Source organism: Pleurodeles waltl, chromosome 1_2 (genome assembly GCF_031143425.1).
Source record: "Pleurodeles waltl isolate 20211129_DDA chromosome 1_2, aPleWal1.hap1.20221129, whole genome shotgun sequence".
NCBI lineage: Eukaryota > Metazoa > Chordata > Amphibia > Caudata > Salamandridae > Pleurodeles > Pleurodeles waltl.
This window is the reverse complement of record NC_090437.1, coordinates 1300668474-1300691373: the sequence shown is the minus strand read 5'-3', so window position 1 is coordinate 1300691373 and position 22900 is coordinate 1300668474. Positions and strand designations below refer to the sequence as shown.

Here is a 22900-nt window from a genome sequence, read left to right as displayed (position 1 = left end):
CGTCTTACTCACTGTTTGTTGCTGTTGTTCGACGTCGGAGTCTCCGGATTCTGATTCCGGAACCGAGAAAGTTTCCTCTTCGTCGTCGAAACGTTGTTTTGTTGGTGTGGACGCCATTTGTAGACGCCTGGCTCTTCGGTCCCGGAGTGTTTTTCTGGACCGGAAGGCTCGACAGGCCTCACAGGTATCCTCCTTGTGCTCGGGGGACAAGCACAAGTTACAGACCAAGTGCTGATCTGTACAAGGATACTTACTGTGACATTTTGGGCAGAAACGAAACGGGGTCCGTTCCATCGGCTTCGATGTCGCACGCGGTCGGGCCGACCAGGCCCCGATGGGGGAATCGAAGCTACCCCAAAGTCTTCCGATGATCGGTGTCGATGTACCTAACTATCCCGATACCGAACGGAACAATACCGACGCTTTCTTCCGAGATTCTGACTAACTTTCCGAACCGAAACACGGAGCGAAAAGGAATACGTCCGAACCCGACAGCGGAAAAAAACAATCTAAGATGGAGTCGACGCCCATGCGCAATGGAGCCGAAGAGGGAGGAGTCCTTCGGTTCCGTGACCAAAAAAGACTTCTTCGAAGAAAAACAACTTGTAATACTCCGAGCCCAACACCAGGCAGCGGACTGTGCGAAAGCGAAACATGTGTATCTGCAGCAACATATGCCATCGAACATATACGTTTCTGAGTGTGGTCCACTTCGGTGGATTGCAACTCTTCCTCAAATCTATGCTTTCGCAGCTGAGAGGACAGTGATTGCTCCTCTGAATAGGAACCGGTAGTTGGGTCGGTTGCGGGTCGTTTTGGCATCGAAACCCTGTCTGTACTCTTTTTCGGCTCCGAAGTGACCTTCTTTTTCGGAGTCGAACCCTCTCGGCGTCGATCTTCCTCGGTGCCGCTGTCTCTGCATCGAGCAGTTTCGGCTCCGCTATCTCGGCGTCGACGTTTTTCAGCAGCACTTTCTCGGTCCCGAGAAGGCTGCGTGCCGGTGTCTCGACCGGAGTCGGACGATCTTGGCACCATTTCGGCCTTTTTCGGTGCCGATGGTTGGTCACCGAATTTATGGGTCGAGCCATGGCCTGGTGGCAGTGGCGTCCCCTGGGCCATGTCACTTTTCTTGTGTGCTGGCTTCGACATCTTACTCACAGTTTTTTGTTCGTCGAATGCCACAGAGTCCGAGTCATGGATCGAGAAGGTTCCTTCTTCCTCTTGTTCCTCGAACTCTCGGTGAGCTGTCGGCGTGGACGCCATCTGCAGTCTTCTGGCTCGACGGTCACGGAGTGTTTTTCGGGACCGGAACGCACGACAGGCCTCGCAAGTCTCTTCACTGTGCTCAGGCGACAGGCACAGGTTACAGACCAAATTTTGGTCTGTATACGGGTATTTGTTGTGGCATTTAGGACAGAAACGGAACGGGGTCCGTTCCATCAGCGTTGTTTCACACGCGGTCGGGCCGACCAGGCCCCGACGGGGGATCGAAAACTACCCCGAAGGGTACCGGAGCTCTTCACTCTTCGATTCGGTGTTGATTCTAACTAAGCCGATCCCGAACGCAACAATACCGACGTAATTTTCCGATATTTAGCTAACTTTCCGTTCCGAAACCCGGAGCGAAAGGAACACGTCCGAACCCGATGGCGGAAAGAAAACAATCGAAGATGGAGTCGACGCCCATGCGCAATGGAGACAAAGAGGAGGAGTCCCTCGGTCCCGTGACTCGAAAGACTTCTTCGAAGAAAAACAACTTGTAACACTCCAACCCAACACCAGATGGCGGGCTATGCACAACATGTGTATCTACAGCGACAGATGCCATCGAACATATATTTTCTTAGTTTATTTTAAGAACCACAGGTTCAAGATTTACATCTAACACTTTAAATGTAAGGTACTTCACTTAGACACTTTAGGAACTTTGAACGAAAACAATATCATGTACAGTCTTTGTAAAAATGGCAATAAGCTATTTTCAAAGTGGACACTGCAAAAATCAACAGTTCCTGGGGGAGGTAAGTAAATGTTAAGTTCACAAGTAAGTAAAACACTTACAGGGTTCAAAGTTGGGTCCAAGGTAGCCCACCGTTGGGGGTTCAAGGCAACCCCAAAGTTACCACACCAGCAGCTCTGGGCTGGTCAGGTGCAGAGGTCAAATAGATGCCCAAAACCCATAGGTGCCTATGGGGGAACAGGGGTGCTCCAGTTCCAGTCTGCCAGCAGGTAAGTACCTGCGTCCTCGGGGGCAGACCAGGGGGGGGTTTGTAGATCACTGAAGGGCGGGGGGGGGGGTCCACAAGCAGGCACACAAAACACCCTCAGCGGCACAGGGGCAGCTGGGTGCAGTGTGCAAAGCAGGCAGTGGGTTTCAGGTAGGAAACAATGGAGGGACCCGGGGGTCACTCTAGTTGTGCATGCAGGCAAGGGGGGGCTTCTCGGGACAGCCACTACCTGGGCTAGGCAGAAGGTCGTCTGGGGGGTCACTCCTGCGTCGAAGTTCAGTTCCGTTAGGTCCTGGGGACTGCGGGTGCAGTTTTTTTCCAGGTGTCGGGTCCCTTGCTACATTCAGTCGTGGTCAGGGGGAGCCTCTGGATTCTCTCTGCAGGCGTCGCTGTGGGGGCTCAGGGGGGTCGTCTCTGGTTACTCACGGGCTCACAGTTGCGGGGGAGTCCTCCCTGAGGTGTTGGTTCTCTGGCTCTCGAGCCGGGGACGTCAGGTGCAGAGTGGGAAGTCTCACGCTTCCGGCAGGAAATGTGAAGTCTTTGGAAGTTCCTTCTTTGTTGCAAAGAAGTAGCTGGTTTTGAACAGGGCTGCTGTTCACAGGAGTTTCTTGGTCCTTTAGTCCAGGGCAGTCCTCGGAGGCTTCAGAAGTCGCTGGTCCTTGTCGGATGCATCACCGGAGCAGATTTTCAAAGCTGGAGACAGGCCGGTGGGGCTGGGGCCAAAGCAGTTGTCTCCTCCTCCTCTGCAGGCTTGTAGGTCAGCGGTCGTCCTTGTTTCTTTAGGTTGCATGTATCTGATTTCCTGGGATCTGGGGAGCCCCTAAATACTGAATTTAGGGGTGTGTTTAGGTCTGGGAGGGCAGTAGCAATGGCTACTGTCCTTGAGGGTGGCTACACCCTCTTTGTGCCTCCTCCCAGTGGGGAGTGGGGGGTGGAAATCCTCCAAACTCAAGATGGAGGATTTCTCAAGGCAGGGGTCACCTCAGCTCAGGACACCTTAGGGCTGTCCTGACTGGTGGGTGACTCCTCACTTTTCTCATTCTCTCCTCCAGCCTTGCCGATAAAAGTGGGGGCAGTGGCCAGAGGGGCAGGCATCTCCACTAGCTGGGATGCCCTGGGTTGCTGTAACAAGAGGTGAGCCTTTGAGGCTCACCGCCAGGTGTTACAGTTCCTGCAGGGGGAGGTGAGAAGCCCGCTGGGTGAATGTTACAATAAATTGCACACTGGCATCAGTGTGCATTTATTGTGCTGAAAAGTTGGATACCAAACTTCCCAGTTTTCAGTGTAGCCTTTATGGAATGTGGAGTTCGTGTTTGACAAACTCCCAGACCATATACTCTTATGGCTACCCTGCACTTACAATGTCTAAGGTTTTGCTTAGACACTGTAGGGGCATAGTGTTCATGCACATATGCCCTCACCTGTGGTATACTGCACCCTGCCTTAGGGCTGTAAGGCCTGCTAGAGGGGTGACTTACCTATGCAACAGGCAGTGTGAGGTTGGCATGGCACTCTGAGGGGAGTGCCATGTCGACTTAGTCATTTTCTCCCCACCAGCACACACAAGCTGGGAGGCAGTGTGCATATGCTTAGGGGTCCCCAGGGTGGCATAAGACATGCTGCAGCCCTTAAGAGACCTTCCCTGGCAGCAGGGCCCTTGGTACCAGGGGTACCATGTGCAAGGGACTTATCTGGGAGCCAGGGCTGTGCCAATTGTGGAAACAAAGGTACAGTTTGGGGAAGAACACTGGTGCTGGGGCCTGGTTAGCAGCGTCCCAGCACACTGTCATAACTGGCATCAACAAAAGGGAAAAAGTCAGGGGGTAACCATGCCAAGGAAGGCATTTCCTTACACCTGGGTTTTGAATATCGTGCAAAATGGCTATTGTCTCAGGTTCACCAATCCTCCGTCTTCTATTCCACCGAAGCCCTCCAGATCTCATCTAGATGCTCTCAGGGCAGAGCTTGAAACCCTATTACAAAAGAAGTCGATAGAACCTTAGACATTATAAGTGCAGGGTAGCCATAAAGAGTATATGGTCTGGGAGTTTGTCAAACACGAACTCCACAATTCCATAATGGCTACACTGAAATCTGGGAAGTTTGGTATCAAACTTCTCAGCACAATAAATGCACACTAATGCCAGTGTGGGATTTATTGTAAAATGCACCGAGAGGGCATCTTAGAAATGTCCCCTGAATACCAGTCCGACTCCTAGTGCTAAGCTGACCAGTTTCTGCCCGCCTGCCACAACCAGACGAGTTGCTGGCCTCATGGGGAGAGTGCCTTTGTCACTCTGTGGCCAGGAACAAAGCCTGTACTGGGTGGAGGTGCTTCTCACCTCCCCTTGCAGGAAATGTAACACCTGGCGGTGAGCCTCAAAGGCTCATGCCTTTTGTTACAGCACCCCAGAGCATCCTTGCTAGTGGAGATGCTCACCCCCTCCGGCTACTGCCCCCACTTTTGACGACAAGGCTGGAGGAGATAATTGGAAAAACAAAGAGAAGTCGCCCACCAGTCAGGACACCCTAATGTGTCCTGAGCGGAGATGACCCCTGCCTTAAGAAATCCTTCATCTTGAGATTGGAGAAGTCCCCCAATAGAATTAGGCATGTGCCCCCTCCTCTCAGGGAGGAGGCACAAAGAGGGTGTAGCCACCCTCCAGGACAGTAGCCATTGGCTACTGCCCTCCGGACCTAAACACCCCTAAATTTAGTATTTAGGGGCACCCCAGAACCCAGGAAATCAGATTCCTGCAACCTACACAAAGGACTGCTGACCTGAAAGCCCTGCAGAGACAACAGACAACTGACTTGGCCCCAGCCCTACTGGCCTGTCTCCAGACTCCAATAACCTGCACAGCGACGCATCTGAAAAGGACCAGGCGACCTCTGAGGACTGCCCTGAATCCGAAGGACCAAGAAACTCCAGAGAACAGCAGCACTGTTCAAAAACAGCAACTTTGCAACTTTTAAAGACTTCACTCTTCCCGCCATAAGCGTGAGACTTCACTCTCTGCACCCAATGTCGCTGGCTCGAGCACCAGAGAACAAACACTACAGGGAGGACTCCCAGGTGACTGCAACCTTGTGAGTAACCTGAGATGACCCCCACAGCGACGCATGCAGAGGAGGATCCAGAGGCTCCCCCTGACTGCGACTGCCTGCAACAAAGAACCCAGCACCTGCAGCCCCTAGGACCAGAAGGAACCGAACTCCAGTGCTGGAGTGACCCCCCCAACCCCAGACGACCCTCTGCCTAGCCCAGTCGGTGGCTGCCCGAGAAGCCCCCCTGTGCCCTGCCTGCACCGCTAGAGTGACCCCCGGGTCCCTCCATTGATTCCTATTGAAAACCCGACACCTGTAAAGCACACTGCACCCAGAGGCACCTGTGCCGCTGAGGGTATGTTGTGTGTGCCTACTTGTGTCCCCCCCCCCAGTGCTCTACAAAACCCCCTTGGTCTGCCCACCAAAGACGCAGGCACTTACCTGTTTGCAGACTGGAACCGGGGCAACCCTGTTCTCCAGACACCTAAGTGGTGTTGACCTCTGCACCCGACTGGCCCTGTGTTGCTGGTGCGGTAACTTTTGGGTTGCCTTGAACCCCCAACGGTGGGCTGCTTATGCCCAGGAATTTGAACTTGTAAGTGCCTTACTTACCTGAAAAACTAACCAATACTTACCTCCCCAAGGAACTGTTGATTTTTGCACTGTGTCCACTTTGAAAATAGCTTATTGCCATTTTAACTAAAACTATGTTTCTGCTCGAATTCAAAGTACCCTACTTACCTGTGTTGAGTACCTTGCATTTTATGTATTTACTTCAAATCTTGAATCTTGTGGTTCTTAAAATAAACTAAGAAAATATATTTTTCTATATAAAAAACTATTGGCCTGGAATAAGTCTTTGAGTGTGTGTTCCTTATTTAGTCCCTGTGTGTGTGTACAACAAATGCTTAACACTACCCTCTGATAAGCCTACTGCTCGACCACACTACCACAAAATAGAGCATTATAATTATCTAATTTTGCCACTATCAACCTCTAAGGGGAACCCTTGGACTCTGTGCACACCTCTTACTTTGAGATAGTATATACAGAGCCAACTTCCTACAATGGGAGAGGGGGGAAAACCGTAAGCAAATATCCCTGACCAATTGATCCATAGAGCATTGCCCTTGGATTGAGGATTATCTGGACACAAAGTATTGGCATTTTGCATTTTAGCTTGTTGCAAGTAGGTCTATGTTTGGGGTTCCCCACATCTGAAAGTAATACTGAATTACTTGTGGGTGAATCTCCCATTCGTGTATTTGTGTATTTATTGCTGCTTCCTGCTTAAGAGGTCCGCTAGCTGGTTGTGTATCCCCTGGGATGTATTCCACTAGAAGGTGAACATGATTGTGAATGAAAATGTCACTTACCCAGTGTACATCTGTTCGTGGCATCAGTCGCAGTAGATTCGCATGTTCTGCAATAGCTCGCCATCTGGTGTTGGGCCGGAGTGTTACAAGTTGTTTTTCTTCGAAGAAGTCTTTCGAGTCACGGGACCGAGTGACTCCTCCTTTTGTCTCCATTGCGCATGGGCGTCGACTCCATCCTCGATTGTTTTTCCCCCGCAGAGGGTGAGGTAGGAGTTGAATTGTAGTAATAGTGCCCATGCAATGGAGTGACTAAGTATGCACTTATTTAAGGTTGAGATGATACATATATAAATAATTGAAGGTAACTTCCAAACTGCTACAGGCTCCCGGGGAGGCGGGTGGGCACATGCGAATCTACTGCGACTGATGCCACGAACAGATGTACACTGGGTAAGTGACATTTTCAGTTCGATGGCATCTGTCGCTGTAGATACGCATGTTCTGCAATAGACTAGTAAGCAGTTATTTCCCCAAAAGCGGTGGATCAGCCTGTAGGAGTGGAAGTAGTCTGAAATAATGTCCTTAATACAGCTTGACCTACTGTGGCTTGTTGTGCGGATAACACGTCTACACAGTAGTGCTTGGTGAATGTGTGAGGCGTAGACCATGTGGCTGCCTTACATATTTCTTGCATTGGGATGTTTCCTAGAAAGGCCATGGTAGCACCTTTCTTTCTGGTTGAGTGTGCCCTTGGTGTAATGGGCAGCTGTCGTTTAGCTTTAAGGTAGCAGATTTGGATGCATTTAACTATCCATCTGGCTATACCTTGTTTTGAAATTGGGTTTCCTGCATGAGGTTTTTGAAATGCAATAAAGAGTTGTTTAGTCTTTCTGATGTTCTTTGTTCTGTCAATGTAATACATTAATGCTCTTTTGACATCTAATGTATGTAGTGCCCTTTCAGCTACGGTATCTGGCTGTGGAAAGAACACCGGAAGTTCCACTGTTTGATTTAGATGGAACGGTGAAATAACCTTTGGCAAAAATTTAGGATTGGTCCTTAGGACGACTTTATTTTTGTGTAGTTGTATAAAAGGTTCCTGTATAGTAAACGCCTGAATCTCGCTTACTCTTCTCAGGGAAGTAATGGCGATGAGAAATGCCACCTTCCAGGTTAGGAACTGTATGTCGCAGGAGTGCATGGGTTCAAAAGGTGGACCCATAAGTCTAGTTAGGACAACATTTAGGTTCCATGAAGGAACAGGTAGTGTTCTTGGTGGTATAATTCTCCTAAGGCCCTCCATGAATGCTTTAATGACTGGTATTTTATATAGGGAAGTTGAATAGGTAGTCTGCAGGTATGCAGATATTGCTGCAAGGTGAATCTTAATGGAAGAGAAAGCTAGGTTAGATTTTTGTAAGTGAAGCAAGTAACCCACTACATGTTCTGGAGTTGTGTGTAATGGTTGTATTTGATTAATATGGCAGTAGCAAACAAACCTCTTCCATTTACTTGCATAGCAGTGCCTGGTGGATGGCCTTCTTGCTTGTTTTATGACTTCCATACATTCTTGGGTAAGTTGTAAGTGCCCGAATTCTAGGATTTCAGGAGCCAGATTGCTAGATTCAGCGATGCTGGATCTGGGTGTCTGATCTTTTGGTTGTGCTGTGTCAACAGATCTGGCCTGTTGGGCAATTTGACGCAGGGTACCACTGATAGGTCTAGCAGCGTTGTGTACCAGGGTTGCCTTGCCCAAGTTGGTGCTATCAATATGAGTTTGAGTTTGCTTTGACTGAGTTTGTTTACCAGGTAAGGAAGGAGAGGGAGAGGAGGAAAAGCGTAAGCAAATATCCCTGACCAGTTCATCCATAGGGCATTGCCTTGGGATTGTTTGTGTGGGTATCTGGATGCGAAGTTTTGGCATTTTGCGTTCTCCCTTGTCGCAAACAAGTCTATCTGAGGTGTTCCCCAGAGTTTGAAATAAGTGTTCAGTATTTGGGGGTGAATTTCCCATTCGTGGACCTGTTGGTGATCTCGAGAGAGATTGTCTGCGAGTTGATTTTGTATCCCTGGTATAAACTGTGCAATTAGGCGAATTTGGTTGTGAATTGCCCAATGCCAAATTTTTTGTGCTAACATGCTTAACTGCGTGGAGTGCGTCCCTCCCTGCTTGTTTAGATAATACATTGTTGTCATGTTGTCTGTTTTGACGAGAATGTATTTGTGAACTATTATTGGTTGGAAAGCTTTTAGTGCTTGAAAAACTGCAAGAAGTTCTAGGTGATTGATATGCAGTTTTGTTTGATGTACGTTCCATTGTCCTTGTATGCTGTGTTGATCGAGGTGTGCTCCCCACCCTGTCATGGAAGCATCTGTTGTTATTACGTATTGTGGCACTGGGTCTTGAAAAGGCCGCCCCTTGTTTAAATTTATGTTGTTCCACCACAGAAGCGAGAGGTAAGTTTGGCGGTCTATTAACACCAGATCTAGAAGGTGACCCTGTGCTTGAGACCACTGTGATGCTAGGCATTGTTGTAAGGGCCTCATGTGCAGTCTTGCGTTTGGGACAATGGCTATGCATGATGACATCATGCCTAGGAGTTGTAATACCATCTTTGCTTGTATGTTTTGTGTTGGATACATGCGTTGTATGATGGTGTTGAAATTTTGAATTCTTTGTGGACTTGGAGTGGCTACTCCTTTTGATGTGTCTATTATGGCTCCCAGGTATTGTTGTACCTTGCGTGGCCGAATCTTGGATTTTGTGAAATTGACGGTGAACCCTAGTTTGAAGAGGGTTTGTATGATATGATTTGTGTGATTTGAGCACTCTATTAACGAATGGGCCTTGATTAGCCAGTCGTCTAGATATGGGAACACATGTATTTGCTGCCTTCTGATGTGTGCAGCGACTACCGCTAGACATTTGGTAAAGACTCTTGGTGCGGTTGTTAATCCGAAAGGCAGTACCTTGAATTGGTAATGTATTCCTTTGAATACAAACCTTAGGTATTTCCTGTGCGATGGGTGAATTGGTATATGGAAATAAGCATCCTTGAGGTCTAAAGTTGCCATGTAGTCGTGCAGCTTTAGCAATGGCAATACTTCTTGTAGTGTGACCATGTGGAAGTGGTCTGATTTGATGAAAGTGTTGACTACTCTGAGGTCTAGGATTGGTCTCAGTGTTTTGTCCTTCTTTGGTATCAGAAAGTACAGTGAGTAAACTCCTGTGTTTATTTGTGTGTTTGGCACTAATTCGATTGCATTCTTTTGCAATAGTGCCTGCACTTCTATCTCTAGGAGATTGGAATGGTGTGTTGTTAAATTTTGTGCTTTTGGTGGTATGTTTGGAGGGAACTGTAGAAATTCTATGCAGTAACCATGTTGGATAATTGCTAGAACCCAAGTGTCTGTAGTGATTTTCTCCCATGCTCTGTAATAATGACCTATTCGTCCCCCCACTGGTGTTGTGTGGAGGGGGTGAGTGACATGTGAGTCACTGTTTAGTAGTAGGGGTTTTGGGGCTTTGGAATCTTCCTCTATTTCTAGGGAATTGCCCTCCTCTATATTGTCCCCGAAAACCTCCTCTATACTGTCCTTGGTAACTGGACGGTGTGGCTTGTGAGGTGCTGGCTTGTGTGCTTTGACCCCGAAACCCCCCTCGAAAGGGCGTTTTACGGAATGAGCTGTAATTCCCTCTGCTCTGCGGGGAGTAGAGTGCGCCCATGGCTTTGGCAGTGTCCGTATCTTTTTTGAGTTTCTCAATCGCTGTGTCCACTTCTGGACCGAACAGTTCTTTTTCATTAAAAGGCATATTGAGAACTGCTTGTTGAATCTCTGGTTTAAATCCAGACGTTCGGAGCCATGCATGCCTTCTGATAGTTACAGATGTATTAATTGTCCGTGCAGCTGTATCTGCAGCGTCCATGGAGGAGCGGATCTGGTTGTTGGAGATGGCCTGTCCCTCCTCAACCACTTGTTTTGCCCTATTTTGGAAGTCTTTGGGCAGATGTTCAATGAGATGTTGCATCTCGTCCCAGTGGGCTCTGTCATAGCGCGCAAGTAGTGCCTGGGAGTTCGCGATGCGCCACTGGTTTGCAGCTTGTGCTGCGACTCTTTTACCAGCTGCATCAAACTTGCGGCTTTCTTTATCTGGGGGTGGTGCATCTCCAGATGTGTGAGAGTTGGCCCTTTTCCTAGCTGCTCCTACAACAACAGAGTCTGGTGGCAGCTGTGTTGTGATGAAAGCCGGGTCTGTAGGAGGCGGCTTATACTTTTTTTCCACCCTTGGTGTGATTGCCCTACTTTTGACCGGGTCCTTAAATATGTCTTTTGCGTGCCGGAGCATACCAGGGAGCATAGGCAGGCTTTGGTAGGAGCTGTGGGTGGAGGAGAGTGTGTTGAACAGGAAATCATCCTCGACCTGTTCTGAGTGGAGGCTTACGTTGTGAAATTGTGCTGCTCTAGCCACCACCTGAGAGTACGCGGTGCTGTCTTCTGGTGGAGATGGTTTTGTAGGGTATGCCTCTGGGCTGTTATCTGACACTGGGGCGTCGTATAGGTCCCATGCGTCCTGGTCTTGGTCACCCTGGCTCATGGTGGTGTGAGCTGGGGAGTGTGATGGCGTTTGTGCTGGTGAAACGTTAATCACGGGCGGAGGAGAGGGTGGTGGTGTAACTCTTTTCACCACTTTTGGTTGTGGTGCTTGTTCCGTCTGGAACTCCAACCTTCTCTTTCTCCTAATGGGGGGAAGGGTGCTTATTTTTCCTGTCCCCTGCTGAATGAAGATACGCTTTTGCGTATGGTCCGCATCAGTTGCTTGTAGCTCTTCCTCAAACCTATGCTTCTGCATTTGGGAGGTTAGCGAGTGCTCTTCTGTATAAGAGCCTGAAGCTGGGTCGCTTGCAGTTTGTTTCGGCGTCGAAACTGTGTCTGCGTGTTTTTTCGGCTCCGAGGTGACTTTTTTCCTTTTCGGGGCCGAAACCTCTCGGCGTCGATCTGTTTCGGTGCCGCTGTCTCGGCGTCGAGCCGTGTCCACACCGGCATCTCGGTGTCGAGGCTTGTCTCCAGCACTTTCTCGGTCCCGAGAAGGCTGCGTGCCGGTGTCTCGACCGGAGTCGGACGATCTCGGCACTGTTTGGGCCTTTTTCGGTGCCGACGGTCGGTCACCGATTTTATGGGTTGAGCCATGGCCTGGTGGCAGTGGCGTCCCCTGGGCCTTGTAAATGTTTCTTTGTGTGGTTTTCGACGTCTTACTCACGGTTTGTGTATCGTCGAATCCTTCGGAGTCTGAGTCTTGGATCGAGAAGGTACCTTCCTCTTCCTGTTCCTCGAACTCCCGTCGGGCTGTCGGTGCGGACGCCATTTGAAGTCTTCTGGCTCGACGGTCTCGGAGTGTTTTTCGGGACCGGAACGCACGACAGGCCTCGCAGGTGTCTTCGCTGTGCTCAGGTGACAGGCACAGGTTGCAGACCAAGTGTTGGTCTGTGTAGGGGTATTTATTGTGGCATTTGGGGCAGAAACGGAACGGGGTCCGTTCCATCGGCGTTCTTCAGCACGCGGTCGGGCCGACCAGGCCCCGACGGAGGATCGAAAAATTACCCCGAAGGGCACCGGAGCTCTTCGATCTTCGATGCGGTGTTGAATGTAAGTATGCCGATCCCGAACGCAACAATACCGACGAAAATCTTCCGAAATTAACTATTTTTTCTGTTCCGAAACTCGGAGCGACAGGAACACGTCCGAACCCGATGGCGGAAAAAAAACAATCGAGGATGGAGTCGACGCCCATGCGCAATGGAGACAAAAGGAGGAGTCACTCGGTCCCGTGACTCGAAAGACTTCTTCGAAGAAAAACAACTTGTAACACTCCGGCCCAACACCAGATGGCGAGCTATTGCAGAACATGCGTATCTACAGCGACAGATGCCATCGAACTTGACTATTTCCAAATTCCACCATTGCAGAGATTTGTAAGTTTGGCGGTCCAACACCACTAGATCCTGTAGTTGACCCTGTGCATGAGACCATTGTTGCGAGAGACACTGTTACAGTGGTCTCATGTTTAGACGTGCATTGGGCACTATTGCTATGCATGATGCCATCATTCCCAATAGCCTCATGACAAACCTTACTGTGTAAGTATGACTGAACTGTAACGGATACTAGAGTGTGAAACACTGATTTGTTGCGGATTTGAGAAGGCTAATGCTGACTGAGTGTTCAGAATTGCTCCCAGATAAGGTTGAATTTGTTCTGGCTGAAGTGGAGATTTCTGGTAATTGATTGTGAACCATAGCCTGTGTAGAGTATCTATTGCGTATTGTGTGTGCTGTTGACAGGTTTGAATGGTGCTGGCTTTTATTAACCAGTCGTCCAGATAAAGGAAGACATGTATGTACTGTCTTCTGAGGTATGCCGAAACTACAGCTAGACATTTTGTGAATACCCTTGGTGCTGTTCTTACTCCAAAGGGTAGTACTCTGAATTGATAGCACTTGCCTGCTATCACAAACCTTAAATTAAATATTTGCGGTGTGCTGGATGTATAGGAATGTGGAAGTAAGCGTCCTTTAGATCTAATGCTGTAATGTAGTCTTGTTTTTGTGACAAGGGAATGACATCCTGTAGAGTGACCAGGTGGAAATGCTCTGACAGGATATATTGATTTAGAGGTCCGAGATCGAGAATTGGTCTTAGAGTGGCATCCTTTTTTGGTATGAGGAAGTATAGAGAATATACCCCTGCCCCTTGCTGACTGATGAGAACCATCTCTATTGCACCACTGAGTAGAAGGGATTCTACCTCTTGTTTTACCAGAGCAATGTATTCAAGAGAAAGCCTGTGTGAACGTGGTGAAATGTTTGGTGGAATGGAGATGAGTTCTAGGCAATAACCATTGTGGAGATAATTGACAATACCCATTAATCTGTTGTAATTTGTTGCCAGTGAGGATGGACATATTGCAGTCTTTCTCCCACAAGAGATGTATGCTGTGTGGGGATGCAGGGAATGTCACTGCTTTGATGATGGAGGAACCTCTTGCGGCAGGGGATTTACCTCTGGATCTGAAAGTGTGCCCTCTATAAGAGCCCCTGAAAGATCCCCTGGGATAACATTGTCCCTGTCTTTCTGGGACGTAGAAGCCTCTGAAGTTGTGGCTTAAACCCTCCTCTAAATTGAGGTTCACGAAGTGAGCCCTGAAAAGGTGTTGTATAAAGGGCTCCCATGGCATTTGCGGTCTCAGTCCTTTTTTGAATTTGTCAATGGTTGTATCCACCTCATGTCCAATGAGTTGCTGCTTATTAAAAGGCATGTTAAGGACCGCTTGTTGTATTTGAGGCTTAAAGCCTGAGGACCTCAACCAAGCATGTCTCCTAATTGTGACACTAGTGTTTATTTCCCACAGCTGCGTCTAGTGCTGATCTGATTATTAGCAATGGCTTGTCCTACTACTTATGCTCTTTTCTGGTGTTCCTTTGGGAGGAATTGCAGGAACTCCTGCATCTCATCCCAATGTGCCCTGTCATACCTGGCTAAGAGTGCTTGGGAGTTAGCAATTCTCTACTGATTTGCAGCCTGAGGTGCTACTCTTTTGCCGGCTGCATTAAATTGGCAGCTTTATTAGGGGGAGGAGCATCCCCTGTTGACTGGCTATTTGCCAGTTTTCTGGCTGCACAGACTACAATGGAATCTGGAGGTAACTGCTGTGAAATAAAGACTGGATCAGTTGGTGCTGCTTTATATTTTCTGATCTATTCTAGGTGTCAATACCCTGGCCTCCACTGGTTCTTTGAAAATGTAATCGGCATGTTTCAACATACCAGGTAACATTGGCAAACCTTGATACTGTTTGTCAGCTGGGGGAAATTGTTAACTAAAAAAATCCTCTTCTATTGGCTCTCTGTTCGTGGGAGTGAGTCTTGGCCTGTTTCATCAACCGAACAAGAAGGTCGGTTGACAATCTGTTTTCAGGTTGAACCATGGCCAGTAAGCAGGCCGCCTGTGATTTCTTAGCTTGTTTTTGATAGGAAGGGGACGGTGTACTCACGTACTGTGCCGCAGGAAGTACCTGGCTGTCCTCATCTGAATCGGTTGGAGTCCGTCTCAAATGGCGAGTGCAGTCTGTGCCTGTTCCTCACCAAAGATGTCAGGTGTTTGTTCGGTGGACTTCAATGCCATCTCTAACTGCCTTGCTCTTCGATCTCGTAATGTCCTCTTTGAATGAAAGGATCGACGCCTCACAGGTCTGTGTGGTCGGGAGAAAGGCAGAGGTTGCACACCGAATGCTGGTCGATGTAGGGGAACTTGGCTTGGCACTGAGGACAGAATCCAGATGGAGTCCGATCCATGATCCTATGTCGCAGTAGGCCCTAGAAGGGCAAGGGTGCCTGAAAGGGCGTTTAATCGATCCAGACGCTACAATCGGATTGAGTGTAGTCAAACGCGTTTGAAAACTATACAGACATTAAGGAAAATGAAAGAAGTTCAGATGGTACAGAACTGAAAGTACCTAGGCGAGAGGGAACATGTCCTAACCCGATAGCGGGTTAGAAATTAGCTGTCCATTATTAATTTCTTGCCCACTTTTCCTATGTTCCTCTGGGAGGTATTGAAGTAGCTGCTCCATCTCGTCCCAGTGGGTTCTACTGTACCGTGCCAGGAGTCCCTGCGTGTTGACATTACGCCAGAGATTTGGCTGCTGTTTGAGCAGCAACATGCTTGCCTGAGGTGTCCTGTCCTTATCAGGAGGTGGAGCATCTTGGGAGTTAACTCTCTCCCTAGTGTTAGTGACCACTAAAGAGTCTGCTGGAATCAGACTGCTGATGTCGACAGGGTCTGTAGGGAGCGGCCTTGTATTTCTACACCACTCTAGGATTAATAACCTGAGCTCTAGCTGGGTCTTGGAATACGTTGTCTGCATGCCTTCAAATTCCCTTAAGCATAGGGAGAGAGTCTAGAGCCTCCTTAAAAAGAAGTTGTTGCTTGGAAGAGGTTGAGATAACCAATGCCCTCCCAGTTTGTGGCTGGATCTGAAGTTGCAACTGCTTGCCTTGGAGCAGTTTCATTTTATGGCAATTTTGATTCTGAGTTGGACTCTGGTGTTTTCAGTGCTGAAGCGGGTTTACGTTTCAGCAAACAAAGTTGACAGAGTTTCAGTGCTGAAAGTGTCTGTGCTGAATGGAAGGTTTCAGCTCCAGAACCAATGGTGTTCGGCTTGGGGTGGAAGCAGACGTTTTTGGCTTCAGTTCTGATGCCCAGCCCGAGGGCAGGACATCTGAACTAGTCTTTTGATGCTGTCATGGCCAGAGTGCAGTGGTGGCTCGATAGCCTTCACTTCCAAAGTGGTGAGTATTTTTGGGCAGAGCAGAGGTGATTTGCTGTCATGATTACCTTTTTCATTAAATGGTTCAGCAAAATGGGCCACTGGAGTCTGCCATTACCAGACAACAGACCCAATGGTTGATGGAATAATAGTTACTGCCACCAGTAAATATTGTGTAACAGGTGTTGCATGAAAAAAGCAAATTTGAGAAACCGTGAGAAGCGGACAATTATTTTCTCCATCTGTCTACCATCTTCGAGTGAGGAAAAAACTGGGCACTCTGCTGATCCCTGGACTCCAGTGACATGAATTGTTACACTTAGCTGTCAGAAGTAGCAAACCATCTGTCCCACTGACAGAGCAAGAAAATGCAAAGGACACCCAGGAGTGGGAATTATGTTTAGATGGTGGGCTTTTGGCCTAGTCATTTGTAAAGGCTGTAGATAGATTATTTTACAAGTACCACTGTCTGATCAGGAACAATACTACATCAGTCAGTAACCCTCCCCATTACAACTGACAGACGATATCTAGGTGCTATAACTGAAATATAGAAGCTGGAGATCTAGGGAAGAGGGTGGCAAAAGAAAAGCCTCAAAGGACCCAGCTATTTGTAAAGGGTATAGATGGATTATTCTACGAGTACCTCCAGCTAATCTGGTGCATGCTGGGTGTCACAGGCAGCTAGATCAGTGAAGCTTAGACCCTGGTATTCCCACCTGTATCCAATTACTTAAACCCCTATACCAAGAAGGGTCACTCAAGTGCATCGAATGGTGTTACATTGATTCCTGCAGCTACTCAAACTACTTTTTATAGCACCCAAATTGAGGCAGATTGGTTTGGCATTGGATCTCTAGCCCAGATGGAGCTATGTACTCTCTTTACATAAAGCAAAACATTGACTGTGCATTAAAAGGTAATACCTTATCCACTCTGTCCGTCTACATTCAAAGTTTAAGTCTGGACTGAGCCTTGTCTGAGGCCCCAAAATGGAGTCAAGTGCAAAAACCGAACTCTAATTTCAATGGAGTGCACGCAACAATACTATAGCCTCGGGAGACCAATAGAAAATTCCCTAAACCAACTGCCCAACGACCACATGAAAGGGTGTGTCAGGTATTCAAGGACTCTCTAATTTTCATGCTCTAGTACCACAGACCTATTTCTCCTACCAGGAACAAAGCAGGATCAAGCAGATGTGCTATTGCCAATTCGTAACGCAGGAATTGAAGGTTATTTTTTCATAAAGTATGAGAGCTGGGGCATGTGGCTGGTGTGCTTTCTCAAATATGAAATATTTTATTTTTTGTTCCTACCTTCGGGTTTCTTCTTTTCTCCCTTTTCACTTGTCGACTTTGTACTGTTCACAGTTTCAGATTTATGTGCTGCTTTAATTTCATCATGTGGTTTGTCATCCTCTTCATCTTCATCCCCAATTTCATCTACAGTCACAAATTGGTGCTCCTCACTGAAAAGATTGTGCATAAAGTCCTCGTCATCTTCATTGAATTCATCCACAGTTACAAGAACTTGATCATCTATATCCATTTTGGATTCACCTGCTTTGACACCTGTACGGGCCTCTTCATGTATTGTGCAAGCCCCATCATTTGAAGCCTTGGATGCTTTAGTTTCATCTACTGCTTTCACACGCCCCAAAGACAAACCACCACGTTTTTCTTTTGAACCAGTTGCTATGCGCTGTGCTTTACAAACTGCTTTGCCCTCAACAAAGTCTTCTTCATCACTTACTTCATCCAAAGCCATGACTGAGGGGTGTGCTTTACCAGTATGTCGATTTTTCTTATGCTCAATTATAGGTATCTGGTGTTGCTTTATGTCTTCTGGACTAGATTCAGGTTGAGCAGCAAAAGCATCTTCCTCTCCAACCTCATCCAGTGTGACAAACGAATGATCTTGCTTAGATGCAGTTGAGGATTCCCTTTTTTTGGAATTGGCATCCTTTGGTGCAATGTCCTTACTGGATTCATTACTCACTGTTTCAGCGATTTTAGAAGGTGATTTGCCAGCTTCCTCTGGCTTTTCAGACACGTCCTCTTCAACGGATTCTTCGACAATTTCATCCACAGTAACAAATTCATCCATATTAAATGGAAACATCTCTTGATCTTCGAGACTCTGAGTAAACAAATATTTTAACACTTACAAATAGGTCTAATACAGACATTTGAGTCAATTAATTTGAATTTAACAGCTATATTTAAAATAAAAACCTCAGCAAAGTTAATCTTAAGCCTCCCTTACATTATTAACATATAGATGCCTTGCACAACCTTGTGGCTGAACAGTGAAGTGTTATGTGAAGGAAATGGGGCAAATTCTGTTCCAACATGGTTAACTGAATTTATCTCTTGGCCCCATCTCCCCCTTCAAACACTAGAACATACTTTGAGTGTGAAAACAAACGCAGCCAAGAGACAAACTCCTAATGTTTAGGAGCACTCATTGGAATGCTTCAGGCATTCTCTTCTAAATGAAGGTCATCTCTACTGTAAGGAAATGCCTCCTTGGCATGGTTACCCCCTCCCTTTTTGCCTTTGCTGATGCCAAGTTGTAGGAAGTTGGCTCTGTATGTGCTATTTCAAAGTAAGGAATAGCATGCACAGAGTCCAAGGGTTCCCCTTAGAGGTAAAATAGTGGTAAAAATAGATAATACTAATGCTCTATTTTGTGGTAGTGTGGTCGAGCAGTAGGCTTATCCAAGGAGTAGTGTTAAGCATTTGTTGTACATACACATAGACAATAAATGAGGTACACACACTCAGAGACAAATCCAGCCAATAGGTTTTTATATAGAAAAATATCTTTTCTTAGTTTATTTTAAGAACCACAGGTTCAAATTCTACATGTAATATCTCATTCGAAAGGTATTGCAGGTAAGTACTTTAGGAACTTCAAATCATCAAAATTGCATGTATACTTTTCAAGTTATTCACAAATAGCTGTTTTAAAAGTGGACACTTAGTGCAATTTTCACAGTTCCTAGGGGAGGTAAGTTTTGGTTAGTTTTACCAGGTAAGTAAGACACTTACAGGGTTCAGTTCTTGGTCCAAGGTAGCCCACCGTTGGGGGTTCAGAGCAACCCCAAAGTCACCACACCAGCAGCGCAGGGCCGGTCAGGTGCAGAGTTCAAAGTGGTGCCCAAAACGCATAGGCTAGAATGGAGAGAAGGGGGTGCCCCGGTTCCGGTCTGCTTGCAGGTAAGTACCCGCGTCTTCGGAGGGCAGACCAGGGGGGTTTTGTAGGGCACCGGGGGGGACACAAGTCCACACAGAAATTTCACCCTCAGCAGCGCGGGGGCGGCCGGGTGCAGTGTAGAAACAAGCGTCGGGTTTGTAATGGAAGTCAATGGGAGATCTAGGGATCTCTTCAGCGCTGCAGGCAGGCAAGGGGGGGGTTCCTCGGGGAAACCTCCACTTGGGCAAGGGAGAGGGACTCCTGGGGGTCACTCCTCCAGTGAAAGTCCGGTCCTTCAGGTCCTGGGGGCTGCGGGTGCAGGGTCTCTCCCAGGTGTCGGGACTTTGGTTTCAAAGAGTCGCGGTCAGGGGAAGCCTCGGGATTCCCTCTGCAGGCGGCGCTGTGGGGGCTCAGGGGGGACAGGTTTTGGTACTCACAGTATCAGAGTAGTCCTGGGGTCCCTCCTGAGGTGTTGGATCGCCACCAGCCGAGTCGGGGTCGCCGGGTGCAGTGTTGCAAGTCTCACGCTTCTTGCGGGGAGCTTGCAGGGATCTTTAAAGTTGCTGGAAACAAAGTTGCAGCTTTTCTTGGAGCAGGTCCGCTGTCCTCGGGAGTTTCTTGTCTTTTCGAAGCAGGGGCAGTCCTCAGAGGATGTCGAGGTCGCTGGTCCCTTCGGAAGGCGTCGCTGGAGCAGGATCTTTGGAAGGCAGGAGACAGGCCGGTGAGTTTCTGGAGCCAAGGCAGTTGTCGTCTTCTGGTCTTCCGCTGCAGGGGTTTTCAGCTGGGCAGTCCTTCTTCTTGTTGCAGGAATCTAATTTTCTAGGGTTCAGGGTAGCCCTTAAATACTAAATTTAAGGGCGTGTTTAGGTCTGGGGGGTTAGTAGCCAATGGCTACTAGCCCTGAGGGTGAGTACACCCTCTTTGTGCCTCCTCCCAAGGGGAGGGGGTCACATCCCTAATCCTATTGGGGGAATCCTCCATCTGCAAGATGGAGGATTTCTAAAAGTTAGAGTCACCTCAGCTCGGGACACCTTAGGGGCTGTCCTGACTGGCCAGTGACTCCTCCTTGTTATTCTCATTATTTTCTTTGTTCCCTCCAGCCTTGCCGCCAAAAGTGGGGGCCGTGGCCGGAGGGGGCGGGCAACTCCACTAAGCTGGAGTGCCCTGCTGGGCTGTGACAAAGGGGTGAGCCTTTGAGGCTCACCGCCAGGTGTCACAGCTCCTGCCTGGGGGAGGTGTTAGCATCTCCACCCAGTGCAGGCTTTGTTACTGGCCTCAGAGTGACAAAGGCACTCTCCCCATGGGGCCAGCAACATGTCTCTAGTGTGGCAGGCTGCTGGAACCAGTCAGCCTACACAGATAGTTGGTTAAGTTTCAGGGGGCACCTCTAAGGTGCCCTCTGTGGTGTATTTTACAATAAAATGTACACTGGCATCAGTGTGCATTTATTGTGCTGAGAAGTTTGATACCAAACTTCCCAGTTTTCAGTGTAGCCATTATGGTGCTGTGGAGTTCGTGTAAAACAGACTCCCAGACCATATACTCTTATGGCTACCCTGCACTTACAATGTCTAAGGTTTTGTTTAGACACTGTAGGGGCACAGTGCTCATGCACTGGTACCCTCACCTATGGTATAGTGCACCCTGCCTTAGGGCTGTAAGGCCTGCTAGAGGGGTGTCTTACCTATACTGCATAGGCAGTGAGAGGCTGGCATGGCACCCTGAGGGGAGTGCCATGTCGACTTACTCATTTTGTTCTCACTAGCACACACAGGCTTGTAAGCAGTGTGTCTGTGCTGAGTGAGGGGTCTCTAGGGTGGCATAAGACATGCTGCAGCCCTTAGAGACCTTTCTTGGCATCAGGGCCCTTGGTACTAGAAGTACCAGTTACAAGGGACTTATCTGAATGCCAGGGTGTGCCAATTGTGGATACAATGGTACATTTTAGGTGAAGGAACACTGGTGCTGGGGCCTGGTTAGCAGGGTCCCAGCACACTTCTCAGTCAAGTCAGCATCAGTATCAGGCAAAAAGTGGGGGGTAACTGCAACAGGGAGCCATTTCTTTACACAAGCCCCCCCCAGCCCACAGGCCAGGAGACTCAGCCCAAGCTGGGAGAGTCTTCCTAGTCTGTCAGGCGAGGAAGAGTAGGAGAAATAGGCTGGTTAGTTGCAGGGCCTACTCTGCCTTACATCCTTCTGTTCAGGTCATTCCCTTTGGGGAACTGACCCACTTCCACAGTGATAGGACCTAGTCTGAATTGCCTCTTGTCTGCCTCTTCAATGTCTCCACCCATTCTTTTTATTTTGGGTTTAGAGGTATCCACCGCTGCTAATCTTATCTTAGCCAGGGTCATCCCTAGCTTACCCAAAGAGGTTACCCAGAGCTGGAGTAACCCCACCATGACCAACAGGGTCAGGGGGCCTAACTTGCTATTTGGCATGGGGTCTGACCACCATGCCAAGGATAGTGCAGCCATAAAGGCTAACACCCAGCAGAGGCCACTGACAGCTGTCAGTGCCCAGAACCACACCTTTAGCTCTTCACCTAAAAGGGAAGGGGCTAAGTTACAGGCCTCTTTGGGTTCAGGTTGCCTGTCTGCTGTATTAGAGTGGGGGGTTACCACATCTTGTAGTAAACACCCTTCTTCCACTCTTTCTTCTGTTAGCTGAGGAGCCACCCACTCAGGTTTAACAGTTGCCTGACTAGCCAGGACTTCTTGTGGGTCAGGTTGGACTTTATCAGGGCCATTTTTGGAGTTCTCCCCTACTGGAGCAGAATCTCCTTGGCTTGCTGTAACCTTGGCTAAAGGTTGTCCACCCCTCCTACTCTGTTTTCTTTTCTTCTTCTTCTGGGGCCTGCTTGCATTTACTGCAGAGGCAGGACTTCCAGAATCCTTGGGAGAGGACTGGCACTGGACCAGTTCCTCTCTTGGGCTCTGACTAACCTCTGGGTAGTCATTTCCAAGGAGACAATCAAGGGGGAGGTCTGTACTGACTACTACCCTTCTCCAGCTAAGAGTGCCACCCACTTCTATGGGTACTAAAGCCACAGGCCTCTTAGTGACCCTGTCTAGGCTAACTCTTACCCTGGCAGTCTCGCCTGGGATGTACTGGTTTGAGAGCACCAGCCTGTCATGCACAATAGTGTGACTGGCACAAGTGTCTCTCAGGGCAGTGGTTGGGATTCCATTCACCAGTAGGTGGTGGAAGTGTCTACTTCCCTCTGGAATCTCCAACTCACCTGTTGGGCCCTGTTTCCAGTTGAAGGCTATGAAGACCTCCTCATCTGAGGAGTCATCTCCCATGGCTACACTGGTTACCCCTGGAATTTTGTTCTGGGGTTTGTTTTTGGGACAAGAAGTGTCCTTGGTGTGGTGCCCAGACTGTTTACAGTTGTGGCACCATGCCTTAGTGGCATCCCAGTTCTTACCCTGGTACCCACCTTTGTTTTGGGTTGTGTCTTGGGGCCCACCCACCTGTTCTGGTTTTTGGGGGCCTACAGAGGACTCTTTTTCTTTGTTTCTAGTGTCACCCACTTTCTCCTGGGGAGTTTTTGTAACCCCTTTCTTTTGGTCACCCCCAGTGGAAGTTTTGGTTACCCTAGTCTTGACCCAGTGGTCTGCCTTCTTTCCCAATTCTTGGGGAGAAATTGGACCTAGGTCTACCAGATACTGATGCAACTTTTCATTGAAGCAGTTACTTAAAATGTGTTCTTTCATAAACAAATTATAAAGCCCAACATAGTCACACACTTCATTTCCAGTTAACCAACCATCTAGTGT

The 22900-nt window shown here is 48.3% G+C and overlaps 1 protein-coding gene across 1 annotated transcript in view; it reads right to left on the bottom strand.

Moving 5' to 3' along the window:
- The window catches only part of ZNF638 (zinc finger protein 638), a 383308-nt gene that overhangs the window by 130991 nt on the left and 229417 nt on the right, over window positions 1–22900 (bottom strand). The window contains exon 13 of the mRNA XM_069205880.1: window positions 17237–18059. Coding sequence (XP_069061981.1) covers window positions 17237–18059 — 823 coding nt within the window. The remainder of the gene's footprint in view (window positions 1–17236; window positions 18060–22900) is intronic.